Genomic DNA, 23,854 nt, shown 5'->3' with positions numbered 1-23,854 from the left:
TAGGGTTGGAATCTAGACCAATCTAAACGCAGCTCTTAAACATCACAGTACAGTTATCTCCTGTTGCTAAATGATTTGTTGCTAATACTTCAAGAAGTACTGGACTTGCAGTTTGAAGACGCACTAAATTTAGTCTGGTAAACTTGGGCGATTCACTTACATTTTGAATTTCAAGTCCCTCGCGGGTTAAATACGGGCCAAAACACCCCCACCTGCAAGGTGACCTGAGGGGCAGGGCGGGGCAGCAGGCAGGGAAGAGAGGCGATCGATGACTCCGGCGCGCCGCTGCCTGTTGGATTGGCTCGAGCCTCTCCCGCCAGGCCTGTCCTACTCCCGCGCGCTCCGGGGCCCGCCCCCGCCGCCATCTTGGTCTAGGAGGGAGCGGGCCGCACGCGTGAGTAAACAGCCGGAGCCGGGAAAGTCGAGGTCGGGCTGCGTCCGGGTGCTGCAGGGCAGCAGCGGAGAGGACGCAGGCCTATCTTCGTACGTGGGGGTGAATATCGGGGTCACAGTGATAGGCGGCGGGGAATCGTCAGACTGGCGCAACCTCCGCCCCCTCGCGGTGAGACGCCTCGCTCCCCGGGCTTCTCCCGCCGCCGCGCCGGTCTCCTCCCGCTGTTGAAAGCTGCCCGGGAAACTGGTGGCGGGAGCGGGCCTTGGGCGGAGCGCGGCGTGGGCCTGGGAGCGTGTTGCGGCGCGCAGGCGGAGGTTCGGAGCTTGGGTTTGTGCGCGAGGGGCCCGGGGCGTGGACGCGGTGGCTCTGGGAGGGCGGGGGCGGGCGCGCGGGGCTGGGTCCCGGACTCACGCGGAGCCGGGCGCGCGGGGCTGGGGCCTGGACTCACGCGGGGTCGTCGCGGAGCTGTTTCCATCGGTCACTGGATTGTCTCCTCTTCCGGTCCGGGCTTCAGGGAGGGGCCGACATGACGGCCCCGGGCCACAGCCCCTTCGTGCCGCTGTTGGAGACTTTGGAAGACCCTTTCGCCTCCCATGGAGAGCAGACCGACGCTTACCTGACTCTGACCAGGTGAGGCCTGCTGGGGGTATGGGGTGGGGCACCCTGGCGGGTCTTGGGGAGGAGATAGTCCGGGTGGGGCACGCGAAGCGAGTTTGTGTGTTCTGGAAGTCTGGCAGCTGCGGGGACGCCGGGGTGCGGTGTGCTAGGTGACGATCCCGGCTGCGGGTGCTGCTGCCCTTAAGGTGCAAGTTTTGAATGAGGAAGCCTGCACGTGTGTCTTGCAAGCGAAGGGTTAAGAAAAGTTTGGTTGGAAGGGAGCGTGCTGGAGTAATGGTTTTTCAGCGTGAGCCACCTGTGTTTCGGGACAGTGGGGGAACCCACAATTGGTTTTTTAATAGAGAGCAGTAAACCGAGTTCTCTTTTAATCGCAAATGCTTCCCACGTTTTTTTTTTCCCCTGCAGACCATGTTTTTCTGAGTTAAATGTAGTTTGGAAATTGCAAGGAAAGGGTAACAACTGGTACAAAGCTTTAAAGATTTAGTAAGTTTCTTAGTTTTTAACTAGGGGTAGATTTCCCTGTTCCCTCTTCACATAGGGAAGCTGTCAAAACCTGTGTACAGTGTGGATGCACAAATTATTCTGAGGGTTTCTTCGTATTTGTATTCTTATATGTTCTTAAGCATCTTAAGGACTGGGTCAATTAATTTGCCCGTGTTCTAACAATGTTTAAAAAGATTATGCAGGTATTTCATAGTTCATTTTTGTGTCTGCTGTTTGCATAAATTTGTGTTCTTTCTGCTTTTCTGAAGTCGTATGACTGGAGAAGATGGAAAAGAAATCATTATAGAAATTGAGAAGAAACTTCCTCAGCTATTCAGAGTTTTAAAGGTATGTATGTATATTTGTTGTAAATAGTTTTTACTTTGTGGGGAAAACAGGTTTTGCCAATTAATTCAAAAACTTTGAGTCTAAAATGAAATAACAGCAGGGTTATTATAGTATTATTTGAGGACTTACAGTGTATCAGGTGCTGTATCAGGTGCTATCTTAATTATCTTGTTTTCTCTCACTTAATCCTCCCTGCCCCAGTGAGGCTAGTCTTTAATCCCCACTTTGCAGAAGATATTAGTTTCATGTGCCTAAAGTCGGCCGTGGCCACTTGAATCCAAAACTTGCACTCTTAATAGGAAAGCAGTGATCAGAGATTATTTAATCTGTTTTTTTTCTCCTTTTGTAGCAATGTACTTTTAAATAAAATGAATCTGTTGTTTTGTCATTGGTCTACTTGCGTGGGTAACATTCATTTTTTTATCTTCACTCACGCTTAGTTTTTGCCACTCTTGCTTAGTTAAAAAACCGCTTATGGTTATCTTGTTTGCTTGTTTATAGGGAGGTTGTGTAGTTTAACATCAAACTGAGGACCTGTACTCTTGTCATCACTTGAGTATACTGTGCCTTTGTGACTTGACTTTCCTTAACACGTAACTTAATTTCCTTGTTTTTAGAATAAAGAGGTTGAACTAAATCTCCAAAGTCCCTTTGAGTTATTTTTGTGACCCTGTTTTTGTGCTTTTAAACGGAAGTATTCTGTCAAGATGTTCATTATACATTTTACCATGATTTCGGGCCAAATGTTGAGGCATTGGGGGTACTACCATGCCTACTCTTAAATATTCCTGTTATAGTCATCAGTGGTTTTTGTTCATGTAAGCAAGAACTTTATTGTGTAGTAGGTCAAGACTTGTTAATAGTATAAACAATATTAATGGTATTATTTATTGTCCCATTTTTCTTCATTGTCATTTTCCACATTCTTGTAGTGTATTTGTTGTGATGAAGACATGCATAATGTATTTGGTATTTGAAAGCATGTAGGATCAGAAACTCATTTGTATGCGTTTTGAGTCAAGTTGCATTGTTTGTAAATAGGGTTTGTAACTAAAATGCCTAATTATTTAGAAGCATGTGGGTGGTTAATAGGAAAATCAAAAGTTGATCACACACATATTAGCTACTATCTAGGAGATATAGTAGTAGCTCTCATCGTCTTAAGTGTTTAAGACTTTGTATCTCAGGGTGTAGTATTTTGGATGTTTGGTTTGATTAATTATGAAAGGGGTGCTCCAAGGAAGTGTCTCTTCTTATATTTGACTACTAACATTTACCATTCTTCTCTGTCAAGAGTAGCAGATAGTCGAGGATTCCTTGGATATTGGATTCAGAGAAATGGGGGGATTTGAAGATAAATCACTTTGGAATGGGAAATGGTACCAAGAATGCAGGGTTACAAGTAAATGTAGGGTTGCGGCAAGACTCCCTTGGACAGGTTTGGGATTTTATAACTTTTACATACAGAATATGCATTGGGCTTTGAATTCCAGATGGTTATGGACTCAAATTCTCCTGTCTGTGAAGTATTGAGATAATGTTTAAAGGTCCTAGCTAAATAATGTTTAAAGGTCCTAGCACTTTAGCTACTTAGTAAATGTTACATTCCAGCTCCTTCCCTCTCTGTTAGAGGTGTTGCTCCACTCCATAGCTAATATGTCAGCTTTTGCCTTTGAGTCTTGCTTTCTTTTTGTGGAAGGGTTTTGCTCCTACTCTTTGTTTCCTGTCTAGTGTCTTCAGCATCTTCCATTTGTTAGCTTTTTTTTTTTTTTTTGCTTTCAGATGTGTGGAGATATTCTTTTCCTTTTAAGAAAAATATTCTTTATTTAGCTGATCTCTACCTAGTTTCCTTCTTTCTTTGCCAAGGTGTATCCATGGCCTCCTGATCTTAATCCTTTTTAATCTGCTCTCAAAGATCAGTTGAGGGTTGGAATTAAAATGTAATTTTGTTTTTAATCATCTTTTGCTGTCTAAAAATTAATTTACAGTTGTACTTGTTTGTAACAAATGTTATTTTGTTTTCGAAGACTCACATTGCCAGTCAAAACTCAGAGCTCAGTAGTGCTGCTCTGCAGGCCTTGGGGTTTTGCTTATATAATCCGAAAATTACCTCTGGATTATCAGGTAAATTTATTGTGATATAGTATTTTTAGAGTTTATAGTTTGATACTGTTAAAAGTACTGTTACCTCTCTATTAGTTTCATAACCTGTAGTTTAGGATTTGCTTCTGAGAAAGTGTTTAGGTTATATCATTGTTGGAAGGTTTCTTTTCCTTAGATGTAGTTCTGACTTTGTTACCATAAGGTTTGCTGTAAAAGAAAATAAAATAAGCCTATTTAAAAATAATTGTTGCAAAAACTGAACCTTGTCCTTTATAAAAACACACCTGCTTTGGAAGTTTATAATTAGATGGAATTAATTTTGGAAGTTAGATGGTCATTTATTTTACACAAGCATGTGTTAAGGAACATGCTGTAATTTGAAAAGTTCTTTCACCTAGTGGTAAATGAGATAATTTGGAGCTAAAAGTGGTAATGAAAGCACAGGATCTGATGCTTTTCTGAGTTTTCAAGCATCCTTGGCCCTCTGTATCCTTGGATGCAGAACCCACGGATGTGGAAGGCATAAGGGACATGAGCATCTCTTGGATTTTGATATTCCTGAGAGGGGATCCTAGAACCAGTTTCCCATGGATATCAGGGGAGGATTGTGATCTTAATTATCGTTCTGTAAGTAGCTTGTCATGGTAAAGGAAACCTGGGAGGTGATCTTTAGAGAGAGGAAATTAGGAATAGGGATTAAGGATATCAGAAAGTTGTTACCATCTTTTTTTTTCTGAGGAAAAAGTTTCTGCTTTTTTTATATATAGAAATGTTAGCAATCTAAAGTAGGAGTTGTTCATTTTGGACCAGAGATAAAGGATTCATAATGTCTTGCCAAAAATTGACTTGTATGTTCATACCTAATAATAAGACCTTATAGAAATATTTTAGTTGAAAAATATCTGATTTAGAGGCTACTATCTGTTTTCTCTGAGAATACCTTCCCTCTGACCTGAGTTTTGTGTTTTGGGAAGAAGTTTGATATCAGCATTGATTCTCTGGTCCTTTTCTCTGGATATGCATTTAACTTTTTGACACTGAAGGGAACAGGGTTTTTCTCTGTTTTTCTGTTAGAGATTTTAAAGGATGTAAATGATTCCACATAATTAAAACTGCTTATTTTTCAGAGACAAATATTCAAGAACTGCTTTCAAAACTGAATGATATTGTTAAGAATTCAGATAAAAATGTACGTACTAGGGCACTTTGGGTGATATCCAAACAGACGTTTCCCACTGAAGTTGTTGGCAAAGTAGTGAGTATAGTTTTTGTATATGTCTTCTTAACCACATGCCAGTTAAAAACTTCAGACTTATTCGATTTGTATTTATTTGGTTCTGTCTTTCAGGTATCGAGTATAATTGATTCATTAGAAATAGTCTTTAATAGAGGAGAGATGCATTCTGCTGTTGTGGATTATGAAGCATTAAATGTCATCATAAGGTATGAGTTTGTATGCTATGGAATTTAGAAGAACAGTTTCAGTAAATTTAGAATTTACTTTAAGGAGTAGTCTTATGGGACTTAAATTTGAGTTAAATATTAAAAGAAGGAAATGTCTTCTAGACTAAAAGCAAGTAACAGGAAGAAGGAAGTAGATGTGCATAAGTTACTAGGTTTCTTTATTTTTACTGAGACAGTCCTTAAAATACAGCCTTGGTTCTGCTGCTGCTGCTAACACACTTCTGGTTTTAAAAATTATTTCTGTTAAAGCTTTTGCAAGAGTTTAAAAAATAATACAGACTTTTACGTGAGCTGTAACAGGCATTTAGGAAAGCATTAAATAATTCCTAGCAGCAGATGAGGGGAACAGGAAAATCCCGTCTTCTTCCTACACATCCTTGCTTTTCATAATGGATGTGCTGACAGCATGAACCGTTGATATGCTTTGCCTTAACTTGTTTTTCATTCTTTGAAAGTTTTCTTTAGTTGTTGAGCTCTATGTTTTAACTACTTAGTGTTCTGATGCCCTGATAGATGTTCACAGTGTATCATGGTTCTTTGCTGTCCTGTCTTATAAGAATATTGAACTTAATTCTGTAAAAATAATTAGTATTTACATTTTTTTAATCTGAAGGAAAGATGATACGTTCTCCTTATTTGAAAAGTTTATTAAAATAATAGGGAAGTCTACAAATAAGCAATTAAAAATTAGATCTATTTTTGTGTGTGTATATATGTGTATATAGTATTGTAAAACAGTTGGACCATACTATGCATATTTCTGCATACTTGTGTACTGTATATTTTCCTGGTACTTTAGACGTATAAGGTGAGGTCAAACTAATTTAGTCATTGATTTCTCTACACAGGCTAATTGAACAAGCCCCAATTCAAATGGGAGAAGAGTCAATTAGATGGGCAAAATTGGTCATACCATTAGTGGTTCATTCGGCCCAAAAGGTACATTTGCGGGGAGCTACTGCTCTAGAGATGGGAATGCCGTTGTTACTTCAGAAACAACAAGAAATAGCATCTATCACAGAGCAGCTTATGACTACCGTAAGTAATACTTGAAGGATTTTTTGGATACTGCATTGTAAGGTTTTGCACCAAGCTGAGGGCTCATATTGGTGTAATTGCTCTATGATCTAGGAAGTTCCTCTTTGAATTAATACAAAGAATTGTTTAAGTTAATGTAGTCACACTGATCCTATATTATAGTAAGGAAGGGGGCTGTCTATTCAGTGTTATTACAATCCAGGCATTTTACCCCATCCCCAACGAATGGTGATTGCAAGAAATTGCATTTTTGGAAAAGGGAGAACATTAACTGATTCATCGCTATCTGGATTGGTATAGCATAATCCCAGTAGATACAAATTTAATGCACACAAGTGCATCTAGTGTGTACAGTTTCCTAAAGTTATTACTTACCCCAGGTTTTAGGTTTTTCAACCTTTCTCATATTTATTGAGCACCTGTTATATACTGGACATTGTTTTAGGTACTGTGTGTATAGCAGTGAACAAAAGCAACTTGTGGAGCTTATTTTCTAGTGGGAGAGATAATAAAGTATATAGTATATTTAGTAAAGAGCATTAATGGAAAACAGCAAGGACTGGATGGAAAGTGCCATCGGAGAGGAAGGGTGAGGTGGTCAGGGAAGGAAAAAGCATAGGTTATTTGAAAGGTGATTTGAAGGCGATATAGGAGTTAGCTACCTGAATAATATGCAGTAAGCTCATTTGAGGCAGGAGGAACCATGAGCGCAAAAGGCCTTGCTCTGATATGAGTACTTGGTTGTGTTCAGCGAACACTGGGCAGTAGGATAGAGCGATGAGGATGAGAGGAGGAGGAGATGATACCAGAAACAGGGCCAAATCACATAGGACCTCGGGGGCCATTGTAAGGCATTTGGTTTTTACTCTGGGTTATATTGAAAACCGTATTTGAAGCTTTTGAGTCTACAAGTGATATGCATACTTTGGTTTTAAAGGGATCAGTTTGCGTTGAGAAAAAAAAACTCTACGTAGGAGCAGGGAGACTAGTTAGGAGACATTACAGTAATCCAGGAGGTGGTGGAGATGTCCAGATTCTAAAACCTGGGGTTTTGTTTATTTTTTAAAATTCAGGATGCCTCATGGTAAGGTTTGGAATCTAAAAGTGACGCCAGTGTCTTTGTAAGTTTTTTTAATTGATAAATTTATTTCTTAAGAGCGTATACAGTCAACCCTTGAACAACTTGAGTTTAATCCTTGTATAATTCATAGTCGGCCCTCTGTAGTCATGGTTCCTCTGCATCCTTGGATTCAACCAACCACGGACTGTGCAGTACTGTAGTATTTACTACTGAAAAATATCTGAGTATAAGTAGAACGCACAGTTAAAATTCACATTGTCCAGGGGTCCACTGTATAAAATTCTTAATAAATTTGAACTTAAATTTTCTCAGATGTGTTACCCATGAAGCTATTAATTTTTAAAGATAGAGTGAGTGGTTAAAGCATTATCATTTGAACTCTAATGATAAGCAAGCTGAAGTTTTTAGGGGAAAGTATATTGGTAGGGAAAAAAACTGTTGATGGATGGAAGAATGGCCAGATATGTGATACGACAAGCATAGTAAAATGTTAGTGGTATTTATACTTGGATATTTACTGTGAAACTCCATCAGCTTTGCTATATATGTGAAAGTTTTCCTGATAAAATCTGGGAAAAGTTACTTTGCTGAGATCAATTTAATACTGCATTCTTTTTCTTTCCAAGAGTCTTTGGTAAATATTTTTGCTTTGGTTTTTAGAAATTACTTTCGGAACTCCAGAAGCTATTTATGAGTAAAAATGAGACTTACGTGTTAAAATTATGGCCTTTGTTTGTCAAACTGCTTGGGAAGGTAAGTACACAGTTAATGAACAGTTTTTACATGCCAGACCCTTTAATTTCTTAACTTTCCATAGTACAGTTGATCCTCATTATTCATGCATGCCGTATATGAAAATTACTAAAATTTATTTGTTAACCCAACATCAGTATTTGTGCTGCTTTTGCAGTCAATTGTAGGCACGTGTAGTGGCAAAAAATTTGAGTCCTGCAGCATGCATGTTCCCACCTGAGGTTGAGCAAGGTTACGTTCTGCCTTTTTGCTTCAATTCTTAATGTCCTTTAAACAAATGTCCATTTCATGATCCATTTAATGCCACATTTTTCACGTTTCATGCTTTTTCTTGGGGATTTCAGTTTTAAATGGCCCCAAAATGTAGTGTTGAAGTGCTGTCTGTGGTTGCTAAGCAGCGGAAGGCTATGATGTGCCTTAAGGGGGAAATACATGTGCTAGATAGACTGTTCAGGTGTGAGTTACAGTGCTGTCCGCTGTGAGTTCAATGTTAGTGAATCAACAAGATGTCTTTAAACCAAAACAAACATAAAATAAGGTTGTGTGTCAAATGGTCGATGAAAATGTGATCAGAGGCTTGCAGGAACCTAACCCTGCATTTTCCCTACAAGCCATGGCTCAGTATTTGCTAATACAGTGTCAAGGCAACTTTATAGAACATAACTATGGTGAATAATGAGAATCAACTGTATGTTCTATCTTTAAGCCAGGTTTTTTTGAGGGGGTGGAGTTGTGATTTTCTTTATTGTGGTAAATAAACATAACATTTATCATAATCATCCTAAGTATACAGTTCAGTGGCACTAAAAGCATTTACAGTTGTGTAAACATCACCAGTGTCTACACCCAGAACTTTTTCATCATCCCCAACAAAAACTATACATGTTACATAAACATTGACTCCCTCTGCCCCTCCCTCTGCAGCCTCTCATAACCTCCATTCTGCTTTTTCTCTGGATTTGCTAATTCATAAATTTTGATCTTTGATCCATTTCGAGTTTATTTTAATATATGGTGTAAGGCAAGGGTCGGGTCCAGCTTCATTTTTTTGCATGTGGATACTCAATTTTCCAAACACCATTTGTTAAAAAGACTGTTTTTTGTTGAGTGGTCTTTGCACTCCTGTTGAAAATCAGTTGATAGTGTATGTGAGAGTATTTTTGGGATCTCTATTCCATTGGTCTGTTATGTTTCTCCTTATGCTATTACGATATGCTTTAATTACTGTACTGTTGCAGTAGGTTTGGAAGTCAAGGAAGTGAGTCTTCCAACTTTATAAGTTTTTTTTCACAATTGTTTTGGCTATTTGGGGCTCTTTGCAATTCCATAATGAACTTTTGAAGATCAGCTTTTATTTTTCAGTGAAAAAGGCCTTTGGAATTTTGATAGAGATTGTGTGGAATTTGTAGATTGCTTTGGGTAGTATTGACATTTTAATGATATTAAATCTTCCTATTCATGAACACCGGATGGTTTTCCATTTATTTAGGCCTTTTCAAATATACTGTGTAGGTTTTAGTTTAAAAGTCTTTCACCTCTGATTAGATTTATTTCTAAGTGTTTAGCTCTTTTAGGTGCTATTGTAAATGGAATTGCTTTCCTGATTTCCTTTTTAGATCACTCATTGCTGTTGTATAGAACCACAACTGATTTTTGTGTGTTGGTCTTGTACTCTGCAACATTGCTGAAATGATTTTATTGGCTCTAGTAGCTTTCTTGTGGATTTTTGTGAATTTCTAAGCCAGTTGTTTTTGTTACATTTATATTCTGTTCAGATTATGTGTGGACTACAGTCACTTATGACTATTAAAGTTCTTTTTGTGTATTTTTTCTTGGGATGCATTGTTTACTTGTCATTTATCCATCTTTTACTTAACTGTTTTTCCTGCCTGTTTCAGTGTATTTGAAAAGATTATTAGTTTGAATTTCTTATTTTTCTTTAATATTGATTTTTTCATATGAATACTTTTTTTAATATGTTGGTAAAATTTTGGATTTATCACATTTCTGATATTCTCTAACGTTTTAGAAATGTGTATTATGCATTACCTATTTCATGGAGCTTTATATTTTGTGATGCAGAATTTTGCATACAAAATTCAGTACTTTAAAAAGTTTAAATTCCTTAGATTTTACATAGTTAACACTGGGTGAGTTAGATAAATGAATGTGATAGTGCCTATATATTGTTTCAGGCAGGTAAGTAACTTCTTAATGATTCTTCTTTTTTAGACCTTGCATCGAAGTGGGAGTTTCATCAATTCTCTATTACAGCTAGAAGAACTGGGATTTCGTAGTGGAGCACCCATGATTAAAAAAATAGCTTTTATTGCTTGGAAGAGTTTAATAGATAATTTTGCTTTAAATCCAGGTAAGTAATATTTAAAAATTCGATTTTTTATGGCTTAAGATGAAAAACAAAGCTCTCATATTTTTGGGGGGGCGCTTTATATCGAATATTTACCTATCATTGAATATTATTTTAGGGGAATAAACTTGTGGCTAAAAGTAGAATTCAAAGGCCAGGCATTATTGAAAATCACAGATATAAAGTTTATTTTACACTATTTCAAAAACTGAACAAAGTGACAGATGCTGTTCGTGGCTTTCTTAGTGAATTCCAGCACTTAGTTGAGCATTTTACATACTTCTTACTTAATCATCACAGTAGACCTTAGATGGTAAGCATTATCGCTATTTTCAGAAGATTAAGTAGTTCATCAAAGGTCACACAGCCAATAGATGATAGCAAACAATTTTGATTGCTAAGGAATCAAAGTATCAGAGACAGAGGAACTTTTTTTCAGGATCTTTAGAACAGCGCCTGATAGTGGGCTAACGTTAATATGTAGAAGTGATTCCTTTTGATGTGCCTTACCCTTATCTTTTTATTGTTCACTGGAAGTGCTTAATATATATACGTGCGAAAGTATTTCGCCCAAAAGTGGGTCAGTATGAGTACCTACTTAACTGGGTAGTTAATCTTAGGTATAATTGATAGTTTACAAGATCTGCTAAATAATGTTGATTTCATCCTATGTTTTCCCTTGCCAAAGACCATTAATCCCTTTTAAAATGTGTTTTGTAAATAACTATTTGCATTAACTACAACTACTTTTATTGAAAATATTGCCAGACACAGATTTTAATTGGAAATGTCACCTTTTTTTGGTTATTGTTTATGAACCTCAGTGTGAGGTATCCAGGATTAAATCTGGTGGAATTATGTATAGTTGTGTTAAAGCGTAAAATAGGAGTGACTTAAAGAAGGTAAATAAAATGCTGTCTCATTTGAAGTAAGTCAAGAGCTAGAGAGTCTATGACTGGTATTATGGATCCAGGAAGTCATTAAGGAATCAGATGCCTGTCTTTTTCTGTTGTCATCTTCAGTATGCCTTAATTGCAGACTACAGGAAGGAGGGGAAGGCAGAAGGGGCAAAAATGAGCTTCTTTGCAGCTGAGTCAGCCATCTGTAAACAACATTTCAGAAATTCCATATACAGTTCCACTTAAAAATCTCATTGGGAGAATGGCTAAATGGGAAACTAGATAAAGTAGTCAAAGAGTAGATACCCATCACTGTTCTGAGTGAAAGCAGATCTTGTAACTAAAAGAGAATGGGGTATTGCACAGCAGTTGTTGGTGTTCTCCTCCTCTCATAGATAGGAATTCAGAAAGGATTAGAGGATTTGTTTCCACAGTGGTCTGACTTCATTTTCTTCTTATAAAAATGTTAATTGAAAGCTGAATGGCAGAATACTTGTAAGAAACATTGATCAATGTTATTCCACCAAATACATGACTTGACAGATGCTTCACAATCCTTTTCAAGTCTTTTTGATAAGTTGATTTAGCACAGACTGTATTATTTTATATATCCTCCCGTCACTGATGTAGTAAACACTTCAGGTATAAATATTTTGTTTAAAGTGTATTTAGTGTTTGTGTGGAATTTAAGCAATCTGATTATCGCTAATGTAGAGTAGAACTAAATCTAAATGAATATTTAGATTTCCAAAATCTCATTAATTGCACCAACAGTTAAAGTGTTTGATAAAATAAATTACTGGTAATGACAACTTTTTTTGAGGTAAAAATATACCTCTATTTTTTAATCTGTAAAATGGGGATAATGAGAATACTAAAGCAGCTTAGAAAGAGTTTCTCAACATTTTAGTTTATTAGGCTGGACAGTTTGTTGTGGAGAACTGCCCTGTGTGTTAGAGGAAGTTTAGCAGCATCCCTGGATGCAGCCCACTAGATACCAGTAGCAGTCTCCGTATCCCTGCCTCTCAGTTGTAACCAAAAATATTGCAGACATTGCTAAATGGTGGAAAAATCACCCCTGGCACACAGTATCTAATAAATATTAGTTATTATTTTTTAAAATAAGCCTTAAGTATTGTGACCTGGTCGTACTAAAGTTTGTCAAGATGAAAATTTTGGGTAGAACAGGAACAGCTGGTAATTAAAAAAATTTTTTTTTAAATCTATTCTCTTGCTATAGTAGGCTGTTACATACTATCATTCTTAAAGTTTAATCTTTACCTCTTTAATGTTTTTACCTGGGTGCTAATTTTTTTTTTTTTTTTAAGAAATACTATGTAGTGCAAAAAGACTGAAGTTGTTAATGCAGCCTTTGAGTTCTATCCATGTGAGAACAGAAACTCTAGCGCTGACAAAACTAGAAGTCTGGTGGTATTTATTGATGAGACTAGGACCTCATCTTCCTGCTAATTTTGAACAGGTAACATTAAAGTGTTGATTACAATACTTTATGTGTTTTTTTTTTATTAATGTGTTCTTAGATTCTTACAATTTAATCTTTCAGTGCTGTTTTTGCTGTGTTAGCAGAGCACGTTATATAAAAGATTTTTTCACCCAGACACAGAACTTGAGTTCATTTTCCTCAAAGGATACTCTCCAGTCATCTGAAATGGAGCATCTAAAACCTTTTTAATCAGTAACACGCAAATATTCTTACTCTAGAGGCATCATGAAAGATTTTTTTTAAAGGAATTGCATGTGACTTAGAATATAATTGAGAGTAGAGTCAGCATTACGTAATGAAATAGAAATCATGTGCTACACAGAGTTGGATCAATTCTAATTTTTTGTGTCTCCTTTTTCCAGGCTACATAGTGATAACCAATCATTTAATCCCATTGTAGCTTTTCATTATTGTTACATGTGAGTTTTACAGATTCCTTTAGATTTTGATATCCTTGCTGCATTTAAACATGAAAGCTTAATCTTATTTTTGTTTAAGTAAAAAAGGGTAGTCCTGATAACTCCTTTTATCTTTTTTGATTTATTTTTTATTGAAGTATAGTCAATTTACATGTTGTATTAGTTTCTGATGTACAGCAAAGTAATTCAGTTATATACATATATTCTTTTTCATATTTTCCATTACTTAGTACAGGATATTGAATATAGTTCCTTGTGCTATACAGTAGGACCTTGTTGTTTATCCTTTCTATATATAATAGTTTGCATCTGCTAATCCCAAACTCCCATTCTTTGTTGTCTTTTCGTTTTGTTTATGGTTTCCTTTATGGTACAGAAGCTTGTAAGTTTGATTAGCTCCCATTCGTTTATTTTTGCTTTTATTTCTGTTGCCTTGGGAGACTGACCTAAGAAAACATTGCTACAATTTATGTCAGAGAGTGTTTTGCCTATGTTCTCTTCTAGGAGTTTTATGGTGTCATGTCTTGTATGTAAGTCTTTAAATTATTTTGAGTTTATTTTTGTGTATGGTGTGAGGGAGTGTTATAACTTCATTGATTTACCTGTGGCTGTCCAACTTTTCCAACACCACTTGCTGAAGAGACTATCTTTTCTCCATTGTATATTCTTGACTCCTTTGTCGAAGATTAATTGACCATAAGTGTGGGTTTATTTCTGGACTCTGTATCCTGTTCCATTGATCTATATGTCTGTTTTTGTGCCAATACCATGCTGTTTTGATAACTTCGTAGCTTTGTAGTATAGTCTGAAGTCTGGGAGGGTTATGCCTCCTGCTTTGTTCTTTTTCCTCAGGATTGCTTTGGCAATTCTAGGTCTTTTATGGTTCCATATAAATTTTAAGATTATTTTAGTTCTGTAAAAAATGCCATGGGTAATTTAATAGGGATCCCACTAAATCTGTAGATTGCTTTGGGTAGTATGGCCACTTTAACAATATTAGTTCTTTCAATCCAAGGGCATGGGATATCTTTCCATTTCTTTAAATCATCATTAATGTTTTCTAGCTCTTGGCATATAGGACTTTTACCTCCTTGGTTAGGTTTATTCCTAAGTTTTTGGGGTTTTTTTTAACTTTTTTATTTTATATTGGAGTATAGTTGATTAACAATGTTGTGATAGTTTCAGGTGTACAACAAGTATTTTATTTTTTGATGTGATTTTAAAAGGGGTTTTTTTTTTACTTTCTGATGTTTCAATGTTAGTGTAAAGAAATGCAACAGATTTCTGTATGTCATTCTTGTATCCTGCGTACCTTGCTGTTTATCAGTTCTTCCTCAAGTATTGGATTTTTTTAGCAAGTTCTCTTTAAATTTTTAATTGCTTAATACATTGAAGTTTTTAAACTTGATAGAGCATGAACTGATTAAACTTGGGCATTGATTGTAACTTGTAACTGGGGTCATAATTTTTTCAAATTCTACCATTTTAAGTTCCTAGTAGGCTGATCTTACCCAGTTGTCCCACCCATTCCTTGGCATAATCTACTCATTGGCTACATTTGACAGGTATTGGAATGATCTTAGAAATAAGCTTGGAGTTGTCTTAGTTCATATTTTCTTAAGGTGTTTTTTAAAATGTTTAAAATGGTCTGTCTACCAATAGCATTAAAACTCATGTAGATGTTATTTGTAAAAGCTGTAAAAGCTATTTATGTGTATAATTTTCCATCTGGAATGTAGAGTTGAAATTTATAGATAGTACAAATTTAGGGCAAATATATTTGTAATAAAAATTTTCACTTTTCCAAGTTTCAGTTTTTACCCTCTGCATCAAAAAGGCCAATAAAATTTCAACATATCAAAACAATTGAGATCGCTTCTTAAGGATATTTAACTGCAAGACTTTTTTTTTTTTTTTGCGGTACGCGGGCCTCTCACTGTTGTGGCCTCTCCCGTTGCAGAGCACAGGCTCTGGACGCGCAGGCCCAGCGGCCATGGCTCAAGGGCCCAGCCGCTCCGTGGCATGTGGGATCTTCCCGGACTGGGGCACGAACCCGTGTCCCCTGCATCGGCAGGCGGACTCTCAACCACTGCGCCACCAGGGAAGCCCCTATGCAAGACTTTAAAAAAATAGGACAGTTATACATATTTACAGATTCAGTTCCCTCCACCTCTTTCTCTTTTTAAACCCCAATAGGTCTGTGTGCCTCTGATTCAAAGCACAATAAGCATTGATTCTAATGCTTCACCTCAAGGCAGTTCATCTCGTGTAGCTACTTCTCCAGCTTTAAATCCTGCGACCCCTGTACACAAAGGTAAGAGATAGACCTACTTGGGGTTTTTTTCCTTTATTTTTACAAAAAGGCTTTGAATCAAGTCTTTCTTTGCTCCATGTAATTCACATAATTTTGGCTGCCTTGTCACAAAATCGTTTTGTTTGTTTTCTGTATGTGTTACTGTGTACTGCTGTCATTGTATTGTAGTTGGATAAGATCAACTTTTTTCCACTACATTATATGAAGTGCATTACAGACTCTTAACGTTTGTTTCAGAATTAGAATATTAGAGTTATAATTTAAAATGTCAGATCTTAACAGATGTAAGGATTGTGGCTTAGTATGTATATCAGTGAAAGAAAATTATTTGCTGTTCCTTTTTTTTTTTTTGCGGTACATGGGCCTCTCACCGTTGTGGCCTCTCCCGTTGCGGAGCACAGGCTCCGGACGCACAGGCCCAGCGGCCATGGCTCATGGGCCCAGCCGCTCCGCGGCATGTGGGATCTTCCCGGACTGGGGCACGAACCCGTGTCCCGTGCATCGGCAGGCGGACTCTCAACCACTGCGCCACCAGGGAAGCCCTGCTGTTCCTATTTTACGTTAACTTTTCTGAGTCAAATTTTTATATTTTAAGTTTTAGGAATGCCTGCATATTAATGTTAAGGTATGGATTAATGTCTGAGAATTCATTTAAATGGTGTGTGACACTAGTCTTGTTCTTAACCTAGTAAGATTAGTATTTAATTAGGAACTCTGTTGTGGGCTTTAAACAAAAACTCTTCAACTTTTATTGAAAAACAAATTATTTACTTTTAAAAGTACATTGCATTGAAATGAAGTAAACAAAATATATTTATTTGGGTAACTAATTCAATCGTACATAACTTAGCAATTTTGTTTGTTTGTTTAAAGGTGCTTCTCCGTATGGAACTCCCCGGATGAACTTGAGTTCAAATTTTGGTGGAATGGCCACAATCCCCTCTATACAAGTTTTGGGGCTTGAAATGTTGCTTCATTTTTTGTTGGGTCCAGAAGTCTTGAGTTTTGCTAAGCAAAACAAACTTATGCTGAGCTTAGGTATTTAATTGTTTTTAAAATCATTTCAATTACTAACACAGTTCAAAACACCGTAGTTTGGGGTGAGGAAAGAGATTTTATATATCTTCTTTTTTATAAATTTATTTATTTATTTTTGGCTGCATTTGGTCTTCATTGCTGCGTGTGGGTTTTCTCTAGTTAACGGCGAGTAGGGCTACTCTTCCTTGTGGTGCGCGGGCTGCTCATTGCGGTGGCTTCCATTGTTGCGGAGCACGGGCTCTAGGCGCACAGGCTTCAGTAGTTGTGGCTGAGCGCGGGCTTATTTGCTCGGCATGTGGGATCTTCTGGGACCAGGGCTCGAACCCGTGTCCCCTGCATTGGCAGGCAGATTCTTAACCACTGTGCCACCAGGGAAGTCCCTAAATCTTTTTCATAGAAAATGTATCAGACCACCTAACATTTTACATCGAGAAATTTATTTCATAAAGCTTTGGTTTTGCATAATTGTCTTTTTTTCTCTTTTAGAGCGACTTGAACATCCGTTAATCAGCAGCTCTTCTTTTTTTTCCAAACATGCAAATACATTTATCACTGCTGTTCGTGATAGCTTTGTTGCAATTAGAAAAGATGCTTCTGGTAAATGTTTGAGAAGATTTTTATTATTTAAACCTGTGTTTAAAAAGAAAAAATAGTAAATGTTTATATAGTGCCACCTGCTTCCAGATTGTGCTGCAGGAGCTTTACATATAATTCATTGAATCCTCACAGCAACCTTCTGTGTTAGCCTATTTTGCCGATAAGGGATTGTGTTGTACTGAGGAGTAAATAACTTTTGCAAAGTTACATAGTAAGTGATGGAGCTATGATTGATACCTAGGCTCTGTGATTTTAGTATCTACACCTAAACTCCTGTGTTCTAAAGCCTATCAAGTAATGATGACAGGTTTTAAAAATTAAATAGTTTGCTATTGGATTGGTTGGAAAATTTTTTTCTAGTGGCTTTCAGGTATCCTTCTCAGTCTTTAATCCTTGTCTCAAAAGTGAAAGGTTTTCAATACAGAAAATACAGTCGATGAAAAAAAAGAATTACCCTGAGTATGTTAACAGTCCTTTTGAAAAATATTTCTTTAAACAAAAATGAGGTGAATAGTGTATTGTAAACTGATTACAAGGTTGACTATTACAAGGAGAATTATATTTTAAATTTTTAAGTATTGCTCAATTTATTTCTGTAGTATAAGCTTGAAAGGGAGAGCTTTTGTAGTCATATCTATTTCATTCTAAAGTACCTTTTATTTTGTTTGGCAGATGCAATTGTCAATGCTATTTGGAAGGAGCTAGTTAGCTTGGTGAAGTCAGTTATTGAATCTGGTAAGCACTATAATGATCAAAAGATTTTTATAGCACTCAGTGAATTGTTTGGCTTTCATATATAAAATTAATTTTAAAATCCTTTTTTGAAGTATCTTATCTTCCAGACTTTACCTTTAAACAAAGCACTTTATTTAGTAAGAAAAAACAAAAAAATTACTTTTTAATAGCTCTCTGAGTATATATTTTTACTCCTGAAAAGACTGTATTTTCACCCCTAAAAATACATGTTTAGAACTGTACCCCTCCTTTTCCTTTTTGATAGGTAACAAAAAAGAGAGACCAGGTTCTGAAGTTTTGACTCTTCTATTAAAATCTTTGGAAAGCATAGTGAAGTCAGAAGTATTTCCTGTATTGAAAACACTGGTAAGTATAAGACCTATATGTGCTGGAATTTTAAAACCATATTCTGAAATTGAATTTTATATTGAAGGTACTACCACAGATCAGGATTTGGGAAAATATTTTATATCAAGTACTTATCAGCCATTTGGCCCTTTAGTAAATGCTGTTCCATTGACTAAATAGAGTCATTTGAAACCTTCTTAATAAAGTAAATGATGACATTGGCAACTATAGAAATCTTCCAGTGTCATAGGAAAAAGAATAGGCCGTACAGAGAAAATGGGATAAGGGGCATTAAACTTGAACTGAAGAAACTCGGATGAACACTAATTTTGTGACAAGATTGCTGGGTTCCACTGATTGTTAGTATATACATTTAAAAAAATATCTGGTGATAATCTTGGAGAGCTTTTGCATTTTAAATATGTCCTACATAGTAGGGAAAAAGCGAATTGGATATACTTTTTGTAATAGTGAGTTTCCCAAAATAAACTGCAGATGGAACAAACTATACCCGTAGGTAGATTCTGAGTGATTCCTTTATGTGCCATGACAACCATATCTACTGTGGCAGTAGAGGATAGTGGTTAATAGCAAGGGCTCTGGTACAGACTAGGTTGAACCTCAGCCCAGCTATTAACTGAATGAACTTAGACACTCTGTCTACTCTCTTGTCTCTCTGTAAAGAAGAGATGTAGTAGTAGTTCATAATTAAATGAGTTGATAAATGCAGAGCATTATGGGGCTGGAACAAAATAAATGTGTCAATGAATGCTAATTATTATTGTTAGTGTCTGTTCAAATGAGAATACGTGAAAGCTTATTTTCACCAACAGTTACTTTTGTCATGTTATTCACTTATGTTATATAATTCAGGTTAATACCAGTATAATAATATTTTTGGATGGCAGTTTGCTAATCTCTGTCACATTTGAGAGGCGTGTCTTAGATACAGCTTCTAGTTAGCAGTTCTTTAAAATACTTGCTTCTGGCACTATTGAGTACATAATTGATTGCAGAATTTCTTTTTGTAGTATAAAAAATGAAAATAGCCTCAAGGACCATTAATTTTTAAAAAGTTGGAACAAACTGCACATTTGTTTATCAGTTAAGGATGTGTCTACATAGACTGATGTGAAAACTCTGTAACACAGTCAGGTGAAGAAAATTAGTTCCAGAGTATCTTACAGTACAATATCATTAATGGTATAAAACAGGTATAAGACAGCTAGCCCTAGGAAGTTATGTTTCTCTCTGTATTTACATATATGGAAATTTAGGTCTAAAAAATAAACTCCAAACTGGTAACATTGATTATTCCTGGAGATAAGAAAGGACTTCATCATTTTATTATTTATATTTCTGTATTTGAACATTTTAAGCTAATGAGAATGTATTTACATTAATGAACGAACATTACTTGTAATAAATTGTTAAAAATATAGTTAATACTATATGATTTTTACTAAGTAAGGTACTACTTTTATGGCTAATGTACAGTAAAACCTTTTGTCTTTCTTAGGTTCTCATGGAAATTACAATTAAAGGACTTCCTCAGAAAGTATTAGGTTCTCCAGCATATCAGGTTGCTAATATGGATATTCTTAATGCAAGTATCTTAAATGTAATGATACTAAATTAGCTAATAAACAAAAAGATCCATGGTATTTTTTTTCATAAGGTAGTGAAACTTAGATTGCAAAGTTCCAAGAGAATTCAATTTGAATACGCTGATTATGTTAAAGGAAAAAATGATAGACAAAGTACAGGCGTACCTCAGATATACTGCAGGTTCAGTTCCAGACTGGTGCCAAGAAAGTGAATATCACAGTAAAGAAAGTCACATGAAATTTTTCGTTTCCCAATGCATGTGAAAGTTAATGTTTACACTATACTGTAGTCTGTTAAGTGTGAGTAAATAGCATTATTCCTTAAAAAAAACAAAACAGAAAACCATACCTTAATTTAAAAGTACTTTATTGCTAAACAGATGCTACCTATCATCTGAGCCTTCAGTGAGTCATCTTTTTACTGCTGGAGTGTCTTGTCTCCATATTGACGGCTGCTGACTGATCAAGGTGGTGGTTGCTGAAGGCTGGGGTGGCTGTGGGAATTTCTTAAAATAAGACAACAGTGACGTTTGCTGTGATTGATTCTTCTTTCACAAATGATTTCTCTGTAGCATGTAATGCTGTTGGATAGCGTTTTACCCACAGTAGAACTTCTTTCAGAATTAGTTAGCCCTCTCAAACCCTACTGCTGCTTTATCAACTAAGTTTATGTAATATTCTAAATCCTGTTGTCGCTTTAGCAGTCTTCAACATCTTCACCAGGAGTAGATTCCATCTTAAGAAACCACTTTCTTAGCTTATCCATAAGAAGCAACTGCACATCTGTTGAAGTTTTATCATAAGATTGCAGCAATTCTTTCACATCTTCAGGCTCCAATCCTAATTCTAGTTCTTTGCAGTTTCTGCCACATCTGTAGTTATTTCCTCCACTGAAGTCTTAAACCCCTCTAAGTCATTCAGGAAGGTTGGAATCAACTTCTTCCAAACTCCTGTTTATGTTGATATTTTGACCTCTTCCCATGAATCATGCATGTTCTTCACGGCATCTAGAATGATGAGTCCTTTCCCTAAGGTTTTCAGTTTACTTTGCCCAGGTCTATCAGAGGAATCACTCTTTATGGCAACTATAACCTTATGAAATGTATTTCTTTTTCTTTTCTTTTCTTTTCTTTTATCTTATTTTATGTATGCGGGCCTCTCACTGTTGTGGCCTCTTCTGTTGCAGAGCACAGGCTCTGGACGTGCAGGCTCAGAGGCCATGGCTCACGGGCCCAGCCGCTCCGCGGCATGTGGGATCTTCCCAGACTGGGGCATGAACCCGCGTCCCCTGCATCGGCAGGCGGACTCTCAACCACTGTGCCACCAGGGAAGCCCATGAAATGTATTTCTGAAAAAGGCTTGGAAGTTGAAATTGCTCCTTGATCTGCAGAATGGATGTTGTGTTAGCAGACATGAAAACAACATTAGTCTCATTGTACATCTTCGTCAGAGTGCTTGGGTGTCCAGGTGCATCATCAATGGGCAGTAATATTTTGAAAGGATTCTCTCTTTTTTTTCCTGAGGAGTAGATCTCAACAGTGGGCTTAAAATACTCAGTAAACCATGTTGTGAACAGATAAGCTGTCATCCAGGGTTTGTTCCATTTATATAAAGCACAGGCAGAGTAGATTTAGCATGATTCTGAAGGGCCCTAGTATTTTTGGGATGGTAAATGGCATTGGCTTCAACTTAGAATCACTAGCTGCATTAGCCCCTAATAAAAGGCAGCATGTCATTTGAAGCTTTGAAGCAGACATTGACTTTTCCTCTCTAGCTGTGAAAGTCCTATATGGCTTCTTCTTCCAATATGAGGCTGTTTTATCAACAGGTAGAAAATCTGTTGTTTACGGTAACCACCATCATTATTAATTAAATAGCTAGGTCTTCTGTATAACTTGATGCAGCTTCTGTGTGAGCACTTGCTGCTTCACCTTGCACTTTGATGTTATGGAGAGGGCTATTTCCTTAAATCTCGTGAACCAACCTCTGCTGGCTTCACACTTGTCTTTTGCAGCTTCCTCACCTCTCAGCTTTCACGGAATTGAGGAGTTAGGACCTTGTTGTGGATTAGGCTTTGGCTTAAGGGAATGTTGTAGCTGGTTTGATCTGTCTAGACCACTAAAACGTTCTCCATATCAGCAATAAGGCTGTTTTGCTTTCTTACTATAACTTGTGTTCACTGAAGTAGCACTTTTCATTTCCTTCAATAACTTTTCCTTTGCGTTCACAACTTCGGTAACTTGCACAAGAGGCCTAGCTTTTAGCCTTTCTGACATGCCTTCCCTATTAAGCTTAATTATTTCTAGCTTTTGATTGAAAGTGAGAGACGTGCAACTCTTCCTTTTGCTTAAACATTTAGAGGCCATTGTAGTGTTATTAATTAGTCTAAATTCAGTATTGTGTCTCAGGGAATGGGGAGGCCAGAGGAGATGGAGAGAGACAGGATAATGGCTGGTTAGTGGAGCAGTCAGGACACATAATGTTAAGTTTGAAAAATCGTGAGAATTACCAAAATGTGACAGGGACATGAAGTGAACAAATGCTGTTAGAAAAATGGTGCCAATAGACTTGGTCGACATAGGGTTGCCACAAACATTCAATATGTAAAAAATGCCATATCTGCAAAGCACAATAAAACAAGGTACACTCATTATAATTAATGTGAATAATTAAGTATGGCACTATTAATAGAACTATTTTCCTGGATTAAACAAAGGGTCTAGAAGGAAAGTTTTCTCTTTGCTTTTATATAATAATAGTTTTGGTTACTGTTATAAATTTTGGAAGCTTAGTAGCATTGGGTTACTTATGGTAAAATATATTTAATATCTTCTGGATGTAGGTATTATTGATCCACCAAGTTTTAAGTCAACATTTTTTTTATATCTGGAATCTCTCTCTGTTCTTTAATTGCTCACATAGATGTAACAGCTATGATTAAAATATAAAGAGCTTGCTTTTTGTGTGTAGTTTGTGGAAGTACATTTGCTATCATTTTTGTCATTTCCTAAGTAATTTCGAAAGTTAAATTTCTCAAGCTTAAAACGGTCATATTTCACATAATTGATTGTAGAAAACAAGTATAACAAGAAGAATATACTGTTTGTAACAGGAAGATTGATTGCCATCTCCCATCTTTTTTCAGGGGACTCCTGCTTTGTTCTTAATTCAGTTAATTTTCAATAATAATCTGTTGGCATGTGGTGTAGAAGATGAAAGGTAATTTTAAACAAACTATTTTGTTTATCTTGGAAAGTTTGTCATGTGATGAATGATATTCTTTTGACTTACTCTCAATTTTTTAAAAATGAAAAAAATCAAAATAAGAGTTGGGATTCTTTTTTTGTCAGTTATTTTTATAACCTTGCTATAATGTAATTAATGTATTTTCGAAGAACATACAGTTAATGCATAGTTGAAAATTTTTTCCTCCAGGTTTTTTCTCAACCTGGAAACACTGGTAGGCTGTGTTCTTTCTGGTCCAACTTCACCACTAGCTTTCAGTGACTCTGTCTTAAATGTTATTAATCAAAATGCAAAGCAGTTGGAAAACAAGGAGCATCTTTGGAGAATGTGGAGTATTATAGTCACCCCATTAACTGAATTGATAAATCAGGTATGATATAAGTTAGCTGCATGTTTCCCCCAAATTTAATATCTTCCCTTTTTTTCTTCCTTGTTAGAGCACAGGGGTATATGAATAGAAGTTTGTATTTGAATGGAAGATATTGCATATTTTTTTC

The 23,854-nt window shown here is 36.6% G+C and overlaps 1 protein-coding gene across 11 annotated transcripts in view; it reads left to right on the top strand.

Moving 5' to 3' along the window:
* Nucleotides 1–366: 366 nt before the first annotated feature.
* Nucleotides 367–23,854, top strand: part of RIF1 (replication timing regulatory factor 1) — a 56,969-nt gene continuing 33,481 nt past the window's right edge. For 5 of the 11 annotated variants that reach the window (XM_060016816.1, XM_060016815.1, XM_060016810.1 and 2 more), the window contains exons 1-18: nt 385–483; nt 909–1,024; nt 1,765–1,843; nt 3,871–3,967; nt 5,074–5,201; nt 5,295–5,389; nt 6,259–6,448; nt 8,190–8,282; nt 10,515–10,653; nt 12,878–13,029; nt 15,669–15,786; nt 16,660–16,824; nt 17,311–17,421; nt 18,094–18,156; nt 18,422–18,522; nt 20,024–20,110; nt 23,257–23,330; nt 23,547–23,727. In XM_060016816.1, the coding sequence (XP_059872799.1) occupies nt 921–1,024; nt 1,765–1,843; nt 3,871–3,967; nt 5,074–5,201; nt 5,295–5,389; nt 6,259–6,448; nt 8,190–8,282; nt 10,515–10,653; nt 12,878–13,029; nt 15,669–15,786; nt 16,660–16,824; nt 17,311–17,421; nt 18,094–18,156; nt 18,422–18,522; nt 20,024–20,110; nt 23,257–23,330; nt 23,547–23,727 (1,977 nt within the window). In that variant the 5' untranslated portion in view covers nt 385–483; nt 909–920. The other 6 variants (XR_009520168.1, XM_060016809.1, XM_060016812.1 and 3 more) reach the window with 5 other exon arrangements.

Source organism: Delphinus delphis, chromosome 7 (assembly GCF_949987515.2).
Source record: "Delphinus delphis chromosome 7, mDelDel1.2, whole genome shotgun sequence".
Lineage (NCBI taxonomy): Eukaryota > Metazoa > Chordata > Mammalia > Artiodactyla > Delphinidae > Delphinus > Delphinus delphis.
This window is presented reverse-complemented; position numbering and strand designations above follow the sequence as displayed.